The following is a 20,929-nucleotide window of genomic DNA, read 5'->3' on the forward strand; positions in this document are numbered from 1 at the left end:
TGTATAAAATGAGCAGACAAGAGGAGGGAGGCATGGCCTGGGAAGTGTCCTTGCAGTGCTCCTGCTCCAGGCTTGCTGCTCACATTTCAGATCATTCTTGGTTCGTGTCGTGTAACTTGCATAAGAATTTGTTTGTTTGTTTGTTTAATTCAGCTCTCCAGGAAGACTGGATATGTTTTTATACTTTTTTCTGAAGTTAAATTGATACCTGGAATTGCTCCCTGGATATATTGTAGGTTAAAACAGCTGTTTCTTATCCTTGCGCCTGCATGTGGGCATTTTAGGCGTGAACTGTGATGTTTCCATGGAGTTTTAAGGTCTTCCATCGCATAGTTAGCAGCTTTTAGTGCTTTGATGTGATTTCATGAGACAGAAGCGGTCCCTGTATTTGTGTTACAGCAAACGTTGTATTTTTTTTGGTGGCGTCTGACTTTGAGAAACACACAGATGCTTTTTTGTAGTCCAGGAGACAAAGGGACGAGGCTTTGTGCGGGAGGCGGATCCGCAGGGAGCTGGGTGCTGGGGCGCAGCTGCTCCGCGCCGCCCTGCTCCGGGGCGGGGGCGCCGTGTGCTGCCCTGTGCCCCCCTGTGCCCCGCGCTGCCCCGCTGGGCGCGATCTGCACCGGTGTCGGAGCGCTTGGGTCCCGCAGCCAGCTCGTCCTGTGCCGGGCTGTTCCGCAGATAGTGTCTGCAGCACAGGACCGCCTGCCAGCTTCCTTGGGCTCGTTTATTCTTGAAATCTGATTTTCTATATTTTTAAGACTGTATGCCTTAATTTAAGAAAAAAAAAAATCTGTGTTTTCCAAATGTGCAAAATAACTTCAGTAGGAGGCTTGAGGAGGAAGGGGTGTGGAAGCGGCTGTCTGTCACATTGCATTGATGGCACTGATGCTGCAAACCTCGTACTTGGGAATGGGGAAAGGTGCCTCTGGGTACCGGTTCCCACGGCCCCGTTGCTGACCGGGCTCCGTCCCTGCACTGTGAGCGGATGTCAGTGCTGCTGGCAGCTCGGCCGCCGCGGCGCTGCGGCACCGATCCCAGCGTTAACCAGGCCTCCTCTTCCTCCTGCAGACGCACCCGCAGATCTCGCTGGTGAAGCGGGAGCTGTTGGGATGGTTTGCCTGCTGAATGCTCCTGCCACCCCGCGCACAGCAGCACTTGTGCTGCTCTGGCTCTGCTGTCATCTCTATATGCGGAGCAGAGCTCTAATGCATTTTCTTACCCTCCTGCAATTTGATCTGTCCTTCCTGTTTACTGGATGCTCACTGAGCAATAAAATGAGATGTAAAGGTTGTTGTCTGTTTCTCAGCTGCTTCAAGGTTAGTGTTAAAACACTGTTTCCTAATTTCTGCATTTTAAACACTTAAAAACTTGTTTATAAACAGTAGCAAAATGGTGTGTGTGGTTTATGTTTGAGAGATGGGCCCGTTACTGCCCCGCAGGTCAGCCAGTTACGCTTATTGGGAGCTGGGCAGCAAGCTGCTGCAGCTGTTTGCCCAGCCTGACACCCGGCGGTCCCCTGGCAGGGCGGTGCTGCTTGTTCTTAAAGCAGGGGTTCACATCGGTTATGTTAAATTTTCGTTAGCTTCCACTGTGTTAAGAAAATAATGAAGAACTGCATAGAGGAAACAGGGGTGAAATGAATGGTATAAGAAAATTACGGTCCCCTCTTAGGAGTTTTTCCTGTGCTTAAAAAAAAATACTGAGTCCTTTTTTCTTTGTTTCTTGTGTCTCAACAGGGCAGAGTTTAGGGTATGGATTCGTTAACTATATTGATCCAAAGGATGCAGAGAAAGCCATTAACACTTTAAACGGACTCAGACTCCAGACCAAAACCATAAAGGTAAGACAACATCAAACACTTCTTGCTCAGTTCAGGGAGTGGAGAAAGCAGTTGAAATGGTTTCTGGCGGTTTCCTCCCTATTTCAGTCTCCATTGTAAGGGGCGTTTGGCTAACAAGCTCCTCCTTGGAACAAGGGGAGGAATGCGGAAGGTGGAATCTCTTTTCTCTGAAATGGCTGTTGTTGTGCAGGGAAAATAACAGGAAGCTCCTTAAAGCATTGCAGGGAGGTTTAATGCAGAGCACAACAGCCATAGCGATACCTTCTCCATAAACACAGGTGAAGTACATGGCGCTGTGTTCATAAGTTACACATTTGCTTGTGTTTGAGTGGGAAATCCCTTGACACGGAGCTCTCTGAGTAACTCTGGTGCAGTGATCAGGTGTTGGAAGCACCTTTCTCCCAAGTTAGAATATGTCATTCTCAGATAAATACTTTTTTTCCCCTCAGTTTCCCCATCCTTGGTTTGATTTATTCTCTTACAAACTGGAGGGATTCAGGATCCCCCAGAAGTCTCTCATCTCATTGTTGTAATAGACCATTAGTTATTCAACGACCTTCTTTAGTGGTCTCACAAGAGAAGCAGATTCCTACACCGCCATGTGTTTTGCTGCATGGCTGATGAAGCTTTTTGAAACAGCTTACGAAGATTTGCACAACTCGAGTTCTGACGAGCAGTACAGCTTAAGGAGTGCGAATGGAAGATCGAAGGGTAACAAACGGGTCTGATTCGGATGATCTGAAACTGCTTTGATCATATTCGAATGCTGGATTTCAGTTTGTACCATTTTCTTAATTTTTCTTCTGTACTTAATTTGTATTCCAAAGACAAAAATATTAAAGAATAGAAAAATAGGATCCTTGCTTTTGAAAATACAAATAATGTCAGTGATTTTGTATCTTGCAAAAAAGATCCTGTATGGTCAGTGCTTTAGTTGTACCAGAGGTTTCCAGTTGGACGAGGTGGTATTCCCGAAAGCAAAAGCTTGTTGGGTTCCTGCACATCTCTAAAGGTTGTTCCAGGCACGTTTCCCCTGCGCTGTGAGTCAGTGAACAGCAGCGTTAGTCAGTGAACAGCACGGGTCCTGAGCAGCGGTACGGGAGGGGTGGCGTAGCTGCACAGATCTACAGAGCTGGCTACTCACAAACTTCCTCAGAGCAGCCAGGTCCCATCCCATGCAGGTAGATGTGGGCCATACATCCAAAAAGCTCACAGCCTGGTTTTGCAGAGTTAAAGAGAAAAATTCATAGGAATATGTAAGGCTAAGGAGCAAAATCTACTGTCTTATCTAGTGCTGCAGGTGGAAATAAACGATCCGACTCAGCAGTTCATGGTTGTGGTGAAAAGTTGAGCAGTAAGTCGCTCTCTAAATTGCTTTTAAAGGCATGTTATCAGAAAAAGTGTAATACTTTGGAAGTACTAACCTATCTCCTAAATACTCTACGAAAAACTCAGTAGAACTTGAAAACTCTAGATCAGTTTTCAGTGCAGCACTTTGGTATGTTGAACGTCAGTCGGTGTTCACCAAGGTGCTGCATTTCGTGTCCTGCATACCTGTGTTGTTTGCCTCTCGTTCTGGTTTGGTGAGGCAGAGCGGTGCTGTTGTCATCATCCTATTCCAAGGCCATGGGAAACAAAAGCTACAAAAAGGCCTCCAGAAACTTCAGCCCACCCCGTTATGACTTTACACTTCTCTAGCACAATAAATTAAACCATTATGCCTTCATTTTAGCATGTACAGTGAGATCTGTTATCCAGGAACTAGCTAGTAGACTTTTGTAAAATACGTTATATTTTGTTGGGCTCTTGAAAGCTGTTAAAATGTAATAACAAGCAAAAAGATTGAGCTAACCTGCATGCATAGGAGCTGCATCATTTCTTTGGTGTTTGGGAAGATATGTGTAGCCTTTTTTTTAGTAAAATTGTGTTCAATAAGTGTTTACAGTTATAAAAACCAACCCAAGGGAGCCTTCTGTTGAAGGAGCCAGGTTTGGGACACACCGATGTGTAATTGGCACTTTCCAACCCAATTTCGAACTGTAGAATCACATGCAATTAACCTCACCTTACCCCTTTGGTTTTTTATATTTTTAATTATGCTTTGCTCTTAGACGTTTAACAAGTCAGGCCCGCTTCGCTGTACTGTGTGGTGGGGATGCGGGTTTCCCGGGGCTCATGCTGAGCGGTGGGTCGTGTGTTTTTACCGCTCCCAGACGTGTCCGTGTTGCCGGAGATGTCCCACATTTCCAGGGGCTGGCACAGGGCTCAGAAATGGCCCCCGGTGCTCATCCCACATTTCTAGGGGGTGGCACAGCAGTCAGAAATGGCCCCCAGTGCTCGTCCCGTGTTTCCAGGGGGCGGCACAGGGGTCAGAAATGGCCCCCGGTGCTCGTCCCACATTTCCAGGGGGTGGCACAGGGGTCAGAAATGGCCCCCAGTGCTCGTCCCGCGTTTCCAGGGGGCGGCACAGGAGTCAGAAATGGCCCCCGGTGCTGGTCCTGCGTTTCCAGGGGGTGGCACAGGGGTCAGAAATGGCCCCCGGTGCTGGTCCTGCGTTTCCAGGGGGTGGCACAGGGGTCAGAAATGGCCCCCGGTGCTCGTCCCGTGTTTCCAGGGGGTGGCACAGCAGTCAGAAATGGCCCCCGGTGCTCGTCCCGCGTTTCCAGGGGGTGGCACAGGGGTCAGAAATGGCCCCCGGTGCTGGTCCTGCGTTTCCAGGGGGTGGCACAGGGGTCATAAATGGCCCCTGGTGCTGGTCCTGCGTTTCCAGGGGGCGGCACAGGGGTCATAAATGGCCCCCGGTGCTCGTCCCGTGTTTCCAGGGGGTGGCACAGGGGTCAGAAATGGCCCCCGGTGCTGGTCCTGCGTTTCCAGGGGGTGGCACAGGGGTCAGAAATGGCCCCCGGTGCTCGTCCCGTGTTTCCACGGGGTGGCACAGGGGTCAGAAATGGCCCCCGGTGCTCGTCCCGCGTTTCCAGGGGGTGGCACAGGGGTCAGAAATGGCCCCCGGTGCTGGTCCTGCGTTTCCAGGGGGTGGCACAGGGGTCAGAAATGGCCCCCGGTGCTGCCCAGGTCTCCTGTTTCGCCTCCTGCGCCCACACACCCCTTGCCAGCATCTTACTGTGATTCATTATAAGGCTGAAGTATTTTGATTTGTGGAATTACTGTATTTAATTATCAAAGGCGATTACTTTAGTCTAGCTAGGTGCCATTTACAGTTATTAAAAATATGCTTTCAGTACGTTTAAAAAAGCCTGTCTCAAACGAACACATAGAAAGATTTGGTAGCACATAGTTTTGTAGGCTAAAAAATACTTAACTACATACTAGACTAGCATTGAGCTGGAGAAGTAGCGAGCATTGCTTTAGTTGTTTTCTTCCTGCGCGGTTGGTGTTTGGTGCCCAGCGGGGCTGTGCGGTGCGCTGCGGCCGGCCCGGCCATGGGCCTCTGCCCGTGTTTGCGGGGTAGCCACAGCCCTGCACGGAGCGTTCCTCTGGCCACCTTGTGTTTGGAAGGTGTCCTGATGGAAAGTTGAAGTGAATAATCTGTGCAAATAACTTTTACGGGGCAAATGGCTTCAGCTTGCCAAGGTCACCTTGGTCCTGCGGCCGTGTCCGTGTCCCTGCTCAGTCACGGCTCTGCTGTCCTCGCACCAGGCCCAGCAGGAGCGGCCTCTGCGCACCACGTTTGCACTCATGTTTTGACCCCACGAGGCTTAATTCCCGTTTAACAAAAATGCGTATTTCCTGCGTGTGTCCGCAGATCCTGCCCTCTCGGTGTCTGTGAGGCGTTCGCGGCAGCCCAGCGCCCGGCGCAGCGGCCGCAGGAGTCGCTGGTGGCAGCAGAGCGCGAGGCGCAGGCTGCTCTGCGCCCGCCCAGATGGCTGCAGAAATGTGCTTATTTCATTGTTACGGAAAATAATCCCTTCTCGCTGTAGCAGCTAAAATATTTATGTGCATTTTATTTAAGTCAATGATGCCCTTTCAAGTCGAAGTGGAGAGGTGGCTATTTACAAAATATCTGTTTGGGGAGAGCACTGGAGGAAGTGCTGTGTGTTTGGTAATGGGTTATACATGTTATGTTCCTCCTCAGCTGATCAGAGTGCATATCTTATTTACGCCATTTCAGAGCATCATCATCTTATGAGGGAGACGGGCTTCACTTTATTTTTACAGTTAAACTTGACATAATTCCACAAAACAGCTTAGAGTGTGAGGGAAGACACAGCGTCTGTTGAAATAAATATATATCCCAGAAATTGAATCTATTTTTAGAAATTAAATTTGCCCATCCATAAAGCATATGAAAGGTCAGTGCTGCTGTTGAAGATTGCCTGGCAATTCAGTTGCATCAAATATCAGAAAGAAAATAAGCTGTGTGATGCACAGGGTACACATTGTTTAAACTACGCTGCTTTGCCCTAAAAAAAAAGACAGCGTCTGAAAGGATGCGAAGGGAGTGTTTCATGATGTACGTGGGGATTCAGGTGACCTGGCTTCACGTTGGGGGACGCTGAACAAGGGCAGAACGGAGTTCTGAAAGGACGTTTGAGATACGAAGAGAGGCAGCGGCCCCCCGAAGCGCAGCGTCGTGTCCCCTTCCTTCCCGCGGTGCCCCAGCAGCAGGCCTGCTCCCTCGGGTCCTGCCCCAGCCGGCCGCGCGCTGGGACAGCGGAGCAGGGCGGTCCCCAGTGGGGTCCACAGCGCGGTCCCCAGCGGGGTCCACAGCGGGGCCAGCAGCCATCTGGGCGCTCTGAGCCTGCCCTGCCTTCCCCTCCTTAAACCCATCCCGCCTGTCAGATGGGAAGATCCCAAACAGCGTCCTTCCTCTGTGCTCAGAGCCCTTCTCTGTTTTAATTTTCCATTAAATGGGTGAATGACATAGAATATAGCTACTGCTATTTTCACAGTCCTGTTGTTAGTTCACTTTCTTTTCTGCTTTACTCCTGTTTTGATCAATAGGACTGGATGGTCCCAGTTTAAAATACAGCAAACAGGGCGGTGGGAGAAAGCACTCCTGTGCTTTCTGGAAATAAAGTGGGAACGTTACTGCTCAAAAGATGTTGCTGTTTATCTTGGTTTCAAAATGCCAGCTATTTCTACAGAGTTCAGGCTCTGAATCTGTCCATGCTAATTCTTGTAGTTGTCTGCAAAACTACAAACCAGCCTGTCACTGTAGGGCAAGCAAATAACAGAAATCGCAGGCTGCTTCGTCCTACAAAGGGATTTATCAAGCAGAGGTGGCACAGAATGAGTCCTTCAGGCGGTGAAGCGGGAGGAGGAGAGCTGCGTGCTCCGCACCCTGTCCCAGACCGCTTAGGGGACGTGCGGGGGGTTGAACCGGCAGCGGGAGGTGCAGCTGGACAGCGCTGCCTTGCGGACGGTGACAGTAGCAGGTTTCTGGGGCGGGTGCCGTACTCTGCCCAAAACCCTGCGTTCTCAGCCCGTTTAACCTGTCACCGAGCTGGCTGCCAGCGCCCGCAGCCCTTCTCCCAGGGACGGAACGGGGTGTTGTGCGGGGAGGGTGCACAGAGAGATTTGGGGAGACTTTGGTTTGTGGGGGAGCTGGGGAAGGCAGAATATAGAGGGAAAGGCACCGAGCGGCGAGGGTGAGGTGCTGCGCGAGGGAGCAGGTGGGCGTGCGGCACGGGGGCACGGGGGCACTCCCCGGGGGCACGGGGGCGCTCGTGTTCAGCTGCGCTCGTGGTCGGCCGGCCCGTCCATTGCCTCCGTGGGGGCCTGGCCGGGCCTGCCCCCAGCGCCAGCAGCGCCGTGAAAGAGCGTGTGCTCCTTCCCTTCCCTGAAAATTCACGTTACAGCCATTTGCATGCTGCGGATTAGCCAGGTGGTTTTTCTGTAGTTCCTTTTACAATGAAGGTGATCGGTTGTTCTGTTTTGGGGTGGCTCGGTTTGTCACAAGAGGGTCGTCTGCTGTGGCTGCTGCGCCTTGGGACAAAGCCATGGAGAAAACACTTCAGAGGTGCCACAGACTGGGAAGGCCACAACCAGGTTTACTTTGGTTTTGCTCTTTAGGAGCCTCTGTCTGCATAACCTTTTGGTCTTCCTAGTGCTTGTTAACAGATCTTTCTCCAGCCCTCGTGCCCGCGGTGACGCTGCCGCTCCAAGGACCTTTCAGTGCTGCGTTTGAAGGCTCGGACGGGGCTCGGCTGCTGTTAGCAGGCGCCAGGGAGCCTTTACCTCTTAGTTTTGTGCATCTTCTCTTCACAGATATTTCTTTTTAACTGCTTCAGTTTCACCAATGAGTCCTTTTCATTCCACAGAGCCAGAGCAATTATTTCTTAGCCCTGCTCTTGATACGGCTGGAGTACCTCTAGGTTATTATCTATGGATGTTTTTCCTGAAATGATGGGATAGACCTCTGTATCTTACCTGCAATCATAATTAATCCCAGTAAAATGGCATTGAATTGCTGCACAGTGAAGTGCATTGTCACTCCCTCCGTCCCCGGCCAAGGGCGTGGAGAAGAGAAAGGACAAAGCCGCGCAGGCAGCGGGTGTCAGAGAACTCCAGGTGCTGGTCTGCAGCCTCTGCACCAGGGCCTTTCTGCACGCGATTGCTCTGATAAAGCACCTGGCTTCTGCAGAGGGGGCTTCTGAAATCCCTGGTTTTGCACAAAATTAGAGCATGGACAAGGTCCTGGAAGTGGCTGCGGGAGAGGTCTCTCCTGGCCATAGCCCATGCTGTGCTGCTAAGCAGGGTTTACTCCTAGTTTCGTGTGCTCATGAAACAAGCGTGCTTGTTCACACGTGTGGAGCCCTGTGAGCGTTTGTGTTAAAGCGCTTGAGGAGTGTGTCAGTGGAACGAGAGGCAGCAAGTGGAGGAAAGGTGGTTCTCCCTTTACACGTGTGGACCTTGGGCAGAAAGAGAGCGCAGTGACTCACCCTAAGAGTCACGCAAGACATCCTGCATCTCGGAGCGTGTCACACAGAGACGAAGCGGAGTCTTTCAGAATGATTAAGGTCACTAAGACGTTCAGTATTCTTGAATGTTACACAGACATTGTTTTCAAAGTTGTCCAGGGAGTCGCGTGACACTGACTGCAGCGTATCTGCTCGGGGCTGGAGAGGCGTCCCGGGGACGGCGGGTGCCGTCAGCGGGTGGCACTGGTGCCCTGCGGGTGCCCTGCGGGTGCCCGGGCTTCCACGCGCAGGTTAAAAGCTTCTGCCCAGCCCTGCGTTGCACAGGTGAGTGACAGTAGATGCAGAGCGTCTCCCTGGAGCAGCTCTGGGCTTGGAAGGTGTGAGCTGGTAAGTTGCTCATCAGCAGATATTTTGACCAGGGCAGGTGGCTCTTCTGGCAGAGCACGTTGGTTTTGGGGAGGACGATCCTGTTCCCATTCAGAGCAGACAGGAGCTGAGAAGCTATTCTGACGTGCTCCACAAAAAAATACTAATTTTGGGAAGCGTGTCCAGCATCCACCCGTGTCAGACACATGGGATGCGCTCATGCCTCTGGGCACCTTTGCTGGGGCTCTGACTTGGAGAGACCAGGCTGCTTCAGTTCACCTTCCGAAGAGTCTCGAGGTTAGAAAGCCTTCAAGAAATTTTCTATGTGGGCAAATGGGTAGGAAATCAATAGGGAAGATAATTACTTTGAGATATTTTCTGTGCTCCTGAACAAAAATGTGCATTACCATGGAAGATGTGAAATGCTGGACCTTATGACTCCGCAATAATGTTTGCAGACAGTGGCGCAGGCTCTTGAGATGGCTGTTTATACCAGAGAGACGCCCTTACACAGCTAATGTTCAATGTCAAATGAGAAACACCCTAGCAAATGTTTTTCCACAGTTAGCATATATATTTATAGAAACTAACATCGGAGGTCAGCAAGCCATAAAATGAATTGCACAATACTTTATCTTCCTTGCAAATTTGACCGAAGAACTCTAAAAGATCTTATGCAGTGAAATTTAACACCGCTGTTTGACCTCCAACCATCATACAGCGGACGGACATGTTAGTGCTGAGAACTGGGTCAGACAGTGCTGTGGTGTTCTCCAGCTCATTTGTTTGAGTTTCTTGAGGTGGCCAGGAGTTCCATATTCTTTCCTTTTCCAACACGCTGTTTCATTATAGGGCACTAACACTGCTGTGAGGAAAAAAGTAAATGTAAATAGATGTAATGCAGCATCCTCACCTAGTGATTTGTGATTTTGAGCAATAAAATGGGAGCTGGTTTTGGCTCCCATCTTGACGTTCACAGCACAGGGACCTTCTGGTCTAATGGTGGGCCAGGGTGTGTGTTTTCTTCCTTCGCTAGCTAATACACGGGAAGGCATCCCATCCCCAGCACTGACTGAATAATAGCTGGCAAGCAGGCTGGCACCGTCTAACCGATCGATTTGTCATTGGCTGACCTGAGAGGGAAGATGAAAAAGATTCCAAAGCAGATAAATAATTGACATTACTAGCCTTGAGTCCATTCAGCTTGCAACCTTTTCTCCTTGATGTTAAAGACGGCTGAGTTGCTTTTGGCAGCTTCTTCCCTTAGCCCAGGCTCCCCCGTGGCCTGAATGTTCCATTGCGGGGAATCGGAATTAAACCTGGGCGGTGGGCAGGGGTGCACACGTGTGTGCGTGCGTGCAGTCTCTGCTTCCACTGCCTGCCCGCGCGGCCCATGAGAGCGCAGCGTCTTCTGCATGTAGAAATAGATATCTGTAATGTCAGCCACTTGGAGCTCGGGGAGGTGGTGGGTTTTGCATATTCCAGTGCTTTTCATCTTCCCTGTAATGTGGCGTTTGGTTAATGAATGTGCCAGAGTGAGAAAACCCAGAGGAAACCCCTGGCTGTTTTCCCAGGAACTTTGTTAATTTTGCAGCTCTGTTCTGAGCAGTGAGTGAGGTCCCTGCCCCCGCTCCGGAGAGGCTCCAGAGCAGTTTTAAACTGTTATTCCTGAAGCAGGTTGAGCTGCGGGTGTCTGAACCCGTACAGCACCCTCTCAAGGTAAGGAATCCGCAGGGCGCGTGGAGTGTGGATGAGGAGCCACTGACATGAGGCCACCAGACCAAGCATGGTCAAACCCAGCTATTCTTGGCATGGTTTCTGTAGGTGGAAGCATGTGTGGTTATGTATGGTTATCCCTGGCTTCCCCAGGCACCTGCCTTGACCTTAGTTACATAAAGCCAAGCGATGCCGTGTGTTCTTGTCCCGGAGCATCAAAGGGGTGTTTGGAACCAGTGGTTGAGCAACTTCAGTGCTGCACCCCATGGGCTGTGAGGTCCTAAACTGATGGGACACAAATAGTTCACCCGCGTGTCCTCCTCCCTTGCAGCCCGTGCCGGTGTCCCTGCCCTGCTCAGCCGCCGCGCCGTGCCGGCCCGGTGCAAACCTCCTGGCTACCCTCCTTTTCACGTCTCTTTCCCTAACGCTGCCCACCTCCTCCCCCCAGCCTTCTCTGCAAGTGCTAGATTTAAAAGGTTATGTACAAACATGCAAGTTATAAAGAAGTTGCCAAAATCCTTAAAATCTAGAATCTTTAAAGTTTGCCTGCTATTATGCAGAGAAGATTGTGGAAGCAAATATTAGTCATTCACATCATTTACTGTGTTGAGTCAACATCTATTTTTAGGTGTGGAGCACATAAAGACAACTCTTTGACACATAAAGCACATGAAGATGCCCATTTGACATGGGTTGTGTTTGGGCTGAGGCTTGGGAGGAGAGGAGGACACCTGCTGAATGGATTGTAGCTGTGATGGGACCCCCCTCCCGGGTTCTTTCCAAGACATGCTTTAAAACAAAATGCAGGAATGTACTGATGTGTTTATACTTAAATAAGTCAAGATGAAGTGCAAAATATGCAGGTTTGGATCCAACGCTAGTTCAGATGTGCTGCAAAGTAATTCCTCATGATCTGTCCTGAACACTTGCTGCTAGGCTTTATCCAGGAGGTATTTTTATTGTGTTAAATGTGTGTATTCTAAAAGTATATATTATTTTTAAAGCACAGAAGGCTTTTTATGCACACATTATAATTATAAATCTGATTCATGGGTAGAAGGCAGTTAAGAGAGACTTGGTTTAATCATTTTCCAATGGCGTACATGCAGCGCCTCAGCTAGATTTTTCTCCTGTTTGGCCATAATATTTTACGGTCTGCTCCTGGGCTTTTAGTGCAGGAAAGCTTCCCGTGATAAACCGCAGCCGTGCCGGGTGTTGGTGTGCGGTTCCCTGAGCAGATGTTCCGCAGTCTCATTTCACCAGGACCTCACTGTTCATCCAGAACAGATCTTGCCAACTCGGGGTGGAAACACAAAGAGAATAGCACAAAAGATCACTCTGCAAATAACCTGATCTGGTTCAGACACCTGGGGGTGTTGCAATTAAAACACACTGGAACTTCAGAGCCCTGTGTATGTGCTAAGGTCAATACACGCTGGATACGGTAAATCATCCACACACCCACAACCCAGAGGGGTAAGTTTACAAAGCCGTGCGTAGGAAGCTGCACATTAATCTATCTGTGAACAATAGTTATTGTATGCCTGCACTTTAAGAACCTTGTGTGTGTTTTCATGGTCTGTCCAGCTCTGCCTTTGTTCTCCCAGCCGTTCCTGGTGTGTTGATTTTGCAGAGCAGGTAGCATCTGAACTCCAGGATTATGGCTTGTGAAAGAACAGGAAAACATCTCTGCGTTTAAAGTGCAAGGGGCTGGCTCTGGTTACTAATGCACCTTTCCTTTCCTTTCCTTTCCTTCCATCCGCAGGTGTCGTATGCCCGTCCAAGTTCAGCATCCATCAGAGATGCGAACTTGTATGTCAGCGGCCTTCCCAAAACAATGACCCAGAAAGAGTTGGAGCAGTTGTTCTCACAATATGGGCGCATCATCACCTCCCGGATTCTGGTTGATCAAGTCACAGGTTAAAAGCAAACTTCTCTTGATATGTGCATGTTTTTATGGAAATGGCAAAATTGCAAATGCTTTCTGGCAGTTGGGTTTCAAGACAATGCGACTTTTAGCTTAAAATGCAATACCTGGTTATTTATAAGTGTAACTGTTTGGAGGCACAACTGCTGCCTCGTTAATGAGGGATGTCGGAGTGCAGGATGTTTAGTTTAAATCCTCGTATTAAATATGGTAGGGGCTGATTTTGGAGGACACAGCTGGGGAAGGACACTTTTCTTTATAGGACTTTGTTTCATTTGCCAGCTCTGTATTCGGTGAAGTCAAAACCAGCGTTCGGTTTATTCGTTGCATAGGTGAGGCTGTTCCTACAAATACTCATCTGTTCGCATGTTTTAATTCCCAGGTGTTTCTCGAGGTGTGGGATTTATCCGCTTTGATAAGAGAATAGAGGCAGAAGAAGCCATAAAGGGACTCAATGGCCAGAAGCCTAGTGGTGCTACAGAACCAATTACTGTGAAGTTTGCCAATAACCCCAGCCAGAAGACAAGCCAGGCCCTCCTGTCCCAGCTCTATCAGTCTCCCAACAGACGCTACCCTGGACCGCTGCACCACCAGGCCCAGAGATTCAGGTAATTACCTGGGCAGGAACCGAGCTTCCACCAGCCACAGCAGCGTGGGGCAGGTGCTGCACAGAAATGTGCTTTAGTTGCATAGGCTGACCTGATTTCCTTTGTAAAATTAAATATTCCTTCCTGGAGAATGAGGAGGAAAATCTGCTGACAGCAGTAGTCATGTTGTATTTACTAAAACAGCTGAAGTACTGTACAATCAGATCTCAGGAAGGCTCATAGGAAAAGGGGGGAAAGAATAGAGTTACACTGATAATCAAATGAGCAGTGACTCTCCTGTTCTTTCTCGTTTTTTGGTAATGCTTTTATTTTCTGCTATATTATTACAGTTTTGATGCCGCTTAGACTTTGATGTTAATGCCAGCGGATTGGTAGCAGGAAAAGAGCTGAGTCTGTTGCAGTCAGCAGCAGTATCATTAAATTTATTAGCCTGAGATATCTGCTCTTAAGTATAAAGAGACCTTGTATTAGTCTTTGTGATTCTTCAGATACTTTCAGGGGTGTTTTATGCTTTGCATCCTGAATATACTGTTTCCATCTGATCCATAAGCCGGAGTTAGCAGTACACGATGTTCTTCTAACTGATGTTAGAGGATTGCTAACTTCCAGGCCAGCCCGCGCTCCGGTCAGTCTGCCTTCAAAAGGAATCCGGAGCTTAGTAGTGTAACTGAGTTGCATTCGGGCTTCAGAGAATAATTCAAAAGTAATTTTAGTTTTTCAGTGATGAAGAGTGCTAATGAATTAAAGATCGTTTTTAAAAGTCATTAGACACATGAACCTTACACCTGGGTTTGTGTCTTTGGCACGCAACTCCACTGAGGTTATCGCCGAACCGCTCCATGGACAGAAGGGCTTTATTGTGCTCCCATGGAAAGTGAACTGTTAAATTCTGCAAAATCTGGTGGTCATTTAGGTGAATCTGTCGTGGAGGATTAATACTAAATATATGTAATACAGTGAGGAAAATGTGTTAGGTTAAAGCAGTTAAAACCAAGCATTTTTCCAGTTCCATCAATTTTGGACTATAGCATTTTATTTCCAAGTTAACTGTAAATAGAAGGTGAATTATTTGAAAAAGTTTCATACTAATATTGTCTAAAAAATACAAACCAGAAGTGGATTTTTATGAAGTAAACCCTGGCAAGTGAGGTTTTCTCTGAGACTACAGACGATTCAGAAGTGACCTAAAGGCTGTGGTGGAAGGTTGAGCACACGCTCAGCTGTAACAAAGCAGGCCGGGAGTTGTTGGGCTCCTTAGATGTGTGGGAAACTTGTTGAACGTTTCTTCTTTGAAAATGGAACACTATTAATAATAGTTCCATTGAGCGATCTTGCCATCTGTGAGACATTAACCCAAAGACCCTCCTTCTCTTTTCAGGCTGGACAATTTGCTTAATATGGCCTATGGCGTAAAGAGGTAATTAGAATTCCGCAGATTGCCAGATGTCCGTGTTGGCACAGATTGGTGCTACAATTTTTTTTTTAATTCACTAACTTTATCCTTTTTTTTTTGTTTTAATTCCTTCTTTTCTTCCACCAGCATGTCACATTCTTTTAAGTTTGGACTTCAGTTGGTTTTGTTACTTTAAAGGCCACACACGCAAATTCTGTGGGGTTTTTTTTCAACCTTTTTTAATTACAGGTGGGCTGCTCAATGGTTTAGGTGCACAGCTACGAGCTCTCGGACCGCAGTTGTCCTGCCAAATGGCACTTCTTCCAGAATCAGAACTAGTGAGTTTGTGATAATGGAAAACCAAACAGTCAAAACCAAAATTACGCTGCCGTTGTCTAAATATCCCGGTTAAGAGCTTTCTGCTACTTGTGGCGTCACAAGTTTGACTTGAGCATACAGCTGTGTGCACCTGAATCAGCCCGAAGTTTCTTTTGTTCCAGGTTTAATACTTTGAAATTTCCTGAGTTGATTTGTGTTCTGTTTCAAGTGGCCGTGTTTGTGTGTGTGTGTCACGCATGTGTGATGGAGCTCAGCTGACCTGTGAACGTTTATGCTGTTTCATAGTATGTTCAGTGTTTGAGTTGAGTGTCGTGTTTCTCCTAATGGCACGCATCAGCGCAAGCAGGCTTTACAGCAAAGTAAAGGTATAGTCTTATTCCTGATGTTACCCTAAGATGTCCAGCCATCCCCCACAGTTAAGATGGGAAAATACTACTTAATCTTCTGCAATGGTCTCCTCACCACACTTGAAAATGATTTGAGCTTTTTCTAAAGCTTACCCTGTAAAATGGTTTGGTAAGTATCTCTTTACACTAGCTAGTAGTGGACAGTAACGTGGGCTTTAACTACTGCCACAGTAACTGTCATACAAGGCTACTTACAGCAGTAATAGTAAAAACAGAGGCGGTCTGTATTCCCAAAAACATTGCTGCTGGTGTTCATCGCTGCATTTGTTACATTTGCGATACCCGTAGTGGTGATGCTGATATGATGAATCAGAGCTTACCCCTGGTTTTACCAGACACGGCTTCTCCTGCACGCTCCCCTCTCACTTGTTTCTCAGTGGACTGTGAAAACCGCGGCAGAACTCTCAGCCGCAGAGCCTGTGAGGCACAGGTGTGTGCAGGATGGCTTGGTTCCTTCTCCCTGACTCTGCTGCTGATTTCCCGGGGCTGGGCTGCTGTGCGCTGCAGGGCAAACCGGGCTGAGTCTGAGCTCTGATTTTTGTATGACCTACAGAGGTCATTTTCTAGGTTGTACATCTCCTTTCTTTAATAGTCAGTCTGCAGTGTTAGGCTTAAATCACAACAGTTTAAGTTGGTTTGTAGGCATCTTAAATTAGTTGTTTTCTCCTCCCAGAAAATCTTGAAAACTTGCACTGGCAAACACTCTATTTACAGGCATAGGGTCACGCAAAAGAGAATTCCTGAAGCTGCCTCTGGAGCTTCCATAGTGTAGTGTTCCTGGATTTCAGGGCTTGGTTTGTTCTTTCCCCATGTTAATTACATTATACTCTTGAAAAATTAAGATATGCTGATGTGGAAAAAAGGTTTTGTTGGCACTAATTTCAGATGCCTTGCTGGTAGCGAAGCTGCTTCTCCAGTAGGTTACCTTGTATTTGTGTCAGTGGCTTGCACTGGTGTGAGGTTGCAGCAGTGCCTGTGCTCGTGGTACATCGGCAGCTGAAGGCTCTGCAGCTCCCGGAGCTTTCCAGGGAGCGGCATTTTCCTTGAATATACATACAAAGTGCCATCAGAAGCCAACAGAGTGGTGAGCAGCCATCAAGCCTGTAATTTCCTTTATGGTTATTTAATACACACTGCATAATATTATGCACGTTGTTAAACGTGTGTGGAAGCGCTACAGGTGCGAAAGGAGCAGCTTTGGAGAGCACAGGAGTTCACGTAGCAACCCCGAGTCCCCCTTTCGCTCCCTCAGTCATCACAGAACATCCTGAGGAGCTGTTACTCAGTTCTGCTCTGAAAACTCATTGTATGGAAGGTACATGTGGAACTGGATTTTTATCAAGACGTTTCCTCTGTGCAGTTGTTACATTCTAAGCCATATCCCAAAGTGTAGCTTCAGGGCTGACGCTGCTTAACACGTCCATGGCTAGCCTGAGTCGTGGGCTGCGCTGTGCCCTCCGTGCATCAGCGGGTGACACGGAGCTGGGGAGGGCGCAGGGACAAACACTGTGTTCTTGGCCATGGCTGCTACTGGGGACACCTCCACAAGCTGGAGCAACGTGGCCGCATTTGGGAAAGGCAGAAGTTTAGCCCCTGGCTGCTGCCTTCAGCTGCCTACCGGCGCATCAGAGAGAAGGTGAAGCCGAGCTCCTCTCGAGAGGTGAACTGCGAAAGGAGGAGGCAGCAGGAACAGGTCGCTGCCGGGAAGCCCAGCTGAGCGCCAGGGTGAACCCTGTGAGCCCCTGGAGCAGGGGCCGCAGGGCTGGAGTTCCGCCTTCCCGTGCGCGGTCCTGGTGGCAGATGTGATGTGAGAAGGTGGCCTCGCTCCGGAGGTCGGTCGGGTGACCTCCGTACGTCTTGCCGGGCTGCGTGAGGCTCTGTGTTCCGCACACCCGCGGCCGTAGCTGCCCGCTTCGGGGGGAAGGTCGGAGGGAGCGGGTCCCAGGTGGCGCTGGAGGAGGGAGAAGTTGGGTGTCTAGGGGCTCGTCCCTCTGCCTGGGCTATCCAGAGAACCCAAGAGCCTGCCGTGGAGGTGACGTCCTCACACTATGAAGGTTTTGGTTGCCGTGCTCATTAATGGTGTTTGTGCACTGCTTTACCTTACAATTGCTGCATAAATCTTCTTTAATATGTCGCCAGCTTTAGGTGTTTCTCTTTAACTGGATTTTTTTCTCAGTATATGTCAGTTAGGGTCTATGTTAGGAGGAGAATTAAAATCTACCACTTACAGACGTCTCTCTAAAGCTAACAGTATTTTTAGCCAAAGAGGCTACTGTTACAGCTGAATCCTGACGATGGCATTTCATCTTAATTTTCTTGTTTTGAAGTTCAGGGTTTTCTTTCATCGCAACCGAGTAAGAAGTAAAGCATTAGATCTCCTTTGCCCCGAAACTGGAGTCTTGTAGCGATGGGAAGAAGCGGCCAGTTCCTACAGGCCTTTTGAAATGAGCTCATGTTTATGGCAGCATGTGCAGGCCCTTTCTTGACTTAGATTGTCCTTAAGCATTTCTTTTATTAGGCCTCTGTGTACATCTGAGTAGGGCTTATCCTTGAAGGGAGATGCATTTGTGCCCAGATTTGGTCAGATTTAGTACAGCTCCCCTCCACTTAAGCAGGGCTTAGAGAGCAAGGGTGGCTGTGTAGTCATCTTGCAAGGATAGGACCGAGCCCCTTCATTAGTATTGGCTTATTTGAAAGTCTTGGATCCGTGTGGCTCGTGCCAAGAGATCTATTTAGAATAGACCCCTCTTTTTGCTCGGTAGGTTCTCTCCGATCACAATCGATGGTATGACGAGCCTTGTGGGAATGAACATCCCAGGCCACACCGGGACCGGCTGGTGCATCTTCGTGTACAACCTGTCCCCCGACTCGGACGAGAGCGTGCTGTGGCAGCTCTTCGGGCCCTTCGGAGCCGTCAACAACGTCAAGGTGATCCGCGACTTCAACACCAACAAGTGCAAGGGATTTGGCTTTGTCACCATGACCAACTACGACGAAGCTGCCATGGCGATCGCCAGCCTTAACGGATACCGCTTAGGAGACAGAGTATTGCAAGTTTCCTTTAAAACCAATAAAACCCACAAGTCCTGAATTTCATATCCTTACTTACTAAAATATATATATATAAATATATATACGAACAAAACAAAACAAAAAAAAAAACCTCTTCAAGGCTTATATTCAACCATGGACTTTATAAGCCAGTGTTGCCTAAGTATTAAAACATTGGATATCCTGTGAGGAGCAGGAAAGGATTTTATAATGCTTAGAAAAAAACCTTTGATGCATTGAATGTTCTTTCATAGCTGTCGTTGTTGAATATAATATACATAGATAACAATGTGCAGGGATTTTTACCCGGCCAGCTAGTTTTACTACCTTCCTTGAAGGTGGCTCTTTTTAAGATGACCATTCACTCATTTGAAAAGATAATACAACAAAAACAATTTTTACAAACTAATGGGATTAAAAGCGAGAAAAAAGACTTTTGTTTTGTTTTCTGTTTTCCAAACATCGAGCGAATCAGATTGGTAAACCCCCCACGTAAATTAACGAGGAATCAGAAAAATTGCAAACAGAAGAACATAGTTTTGCAAGGTTTTTTAGTTTTCCTTTTTCTTTTGTATCATGTGAACTAAACAGTCTCTGGTAGGGAACGGGGTCGCTGGGGGATACCTGATGACATAACAATTTCAATAACATTACAATGTTGCCAAAGAGGTGGTCTCTTTGCTGAAAATGGGTTTCAAGAAAAATCTATTTTTATAAAATATAAAGAATTTTTACAAGAGAATCTGGATTTGAGAAAAAAATATTTTGACTGGCTAATTTAGGGGAAATTGACAACTTTGTCATGTTCATACTGCACTGGTAACTTTTTAGAGATCAAGATGTGTGTTTTAAACTGGATTAGTAGATTGTTTTTTGAAGGATGGGCTACAAACAGATGATCTTCGTATCTTTTCATAGCATGTAACAAACTATTACCTACAGTACGGGAGAGTGTTCTTCCCAGGCACGCAGTTACCCACAGTCAAAACCCAAAAGCAAGGAGATGAGTTGACAGACAGTTTTTTTTGAGTCATCAGTATGGGATATCAGCAGAACAAAAGTTAAAATCAGTTCGATCAAAAACTTCCTTGGTTTGAGCGGTAGGTGCTACAAAATGATTTACATATCTTAGTATCATAGTTAAATGTAATGTGTTTAGAGGAACTACATTTGCTTTAAATTTGTTAAGGATTTTCCAATTCACTTTATAGCCCAAGCTAATATAATTGGGCTGTGTTGGCACATTTGGAACACTGTTTATGTTGCTTGGAACACTTATTTATTTAATTGCCGATGTGATGCATATGGCCAAAATCAAATATAGCTAGTTTGGCTAGTCTACTTATTTGTTTACTTAAACTATGGGAAGAAGCATATTATTGTGTCATTTTGTTGTGTGTGTATGTGTATATATAATATAAATATATATATATATAAAGTTATTTTTTCTTTTGGTTAATTTATTCTAAGTTGTAACACTTTGCTAGTTTCGTTTGTATATGTCTTAAAATGTTTTCTTATGATACTTAAGTGACAGAGGTATCAAGGTAACTCGTGTAGAAATATTGTTTGATATATTGTCATGTTCGTTGTGAATATTTTTTCTTACTGCACAGTAGAAAAGAAAACAACTGGGTCTTTATTTTAATGTAATTCCGATTGGGGCAAGCAGAGCTAAGGGAACAAATGACTGAGGGGGTGCTCTCCCATGTCCAGTGCACTGATCATTTTAGTATGTTTGTGCTTTGTACGGTTCTATATTTAAAACAAACAAGGGTCATGCTCTTCCCTGAGTACTAGAAACAGTTACTCGCTATGCATAATCTAGTTGATAGTTAAATTTGCTATTGCTTTTCTTGTCTTGTTATATAAAATCTTTTCAATACAAGTTTAGTCTTAATGGTAATAAAACGTTATGGTTATTTATAACTTGTGCTTATTTTGTGCATTTTTTCCATGCTATACCCACTAACTGCATGTAGACTAAGTATCGTTTTTCACACTGAAGAGGCAAACTTTTGTAGTAGACAAATAACTAAAAGCAAAGGCTGCATCATAATTCTATCAGTTCTTTACGTTAACAATGTTAGGTTTTAGTTCAAAGGAACACTCATTCAATGTTCAGGGAAACCTTTCTACATCATTGCTATGAATGAGCGCAGTTTGCTGGGAAAGTTTTGATGCATTGCTAAGCATTAGTGGGGAAGGCATGTCAGAATCTTTTCTCTACGATGTGTTTTACTATCTGAATAATAATAATTTAAAACTCTTTCTTAGGACCAGGCAGTTGTATACTTTAGTTATAATGAATGACTTCATGTTAACCTTGCTAGTTTAGATCATTTCTGAGGGAAAGTATTGTAAATGTTTTTTTCATAACCTTGTTGTGTTTGAATTA

The 20,929-nt window shown here is 46.9% G+C and overlaps 1 protein-coding gene across 3 annotated transcripts in view; it reads left to right on the forward strand.

Annotated features, from left to right (window-relative positions):
* Nucleotides 1-18,749, forward strand: part of ELAVL4 (ELAV like RNA binding protein 4) — a gene marked incomplete at its 5' end in the record, with an annotated part of 62,678 nt that extends 43,929 nt beyond the window's left edge. The window contains 5 exons of one of the 3 annotated variants that reach the window (XM_080348765.1): nt 1,740-1,843; nt 12,572-12,725; nt 13,116-13,341; nt 14,720-14,758; nt 18,222-18,749. In XM_080348765.1, the coding sequence (XP_080204891.1) occupies nt 1,740-1,843; nt 12,572-12,725; nt 13,116-13,341; nt 14,720-14,758; nt 18,222-18,570 (872 nt within the window). In that variant the 3' untranslated portion in view covers nt 18,571-18,749. The remainder of the gene's footprint in view (nt 1-1,739; nt 1,844-12,571; nt 12,726-13,115; nt 13,342-14,719; nt 14,759-18,221) is intronic. The other 2 variants (XM_080348766.1, XM_080348767.1) reach the window with 2 other exon arrangements.
* Nucleotides 18,750-20,929: the final 2,180 nt, after the last annotated feature.

The sequence above is a fragment of the Nesoenas mayeri genome (assembly GCF_963082525.1).
Source record: "Nesoenas mayeri genome assembly, chromosome: 8".
Lineage (NCBI taxonomy): Eukaryota > Metazoa > Chordata > Aves > Columbiformes > Columbidae > Nesoenas > Nesoenas mayeri.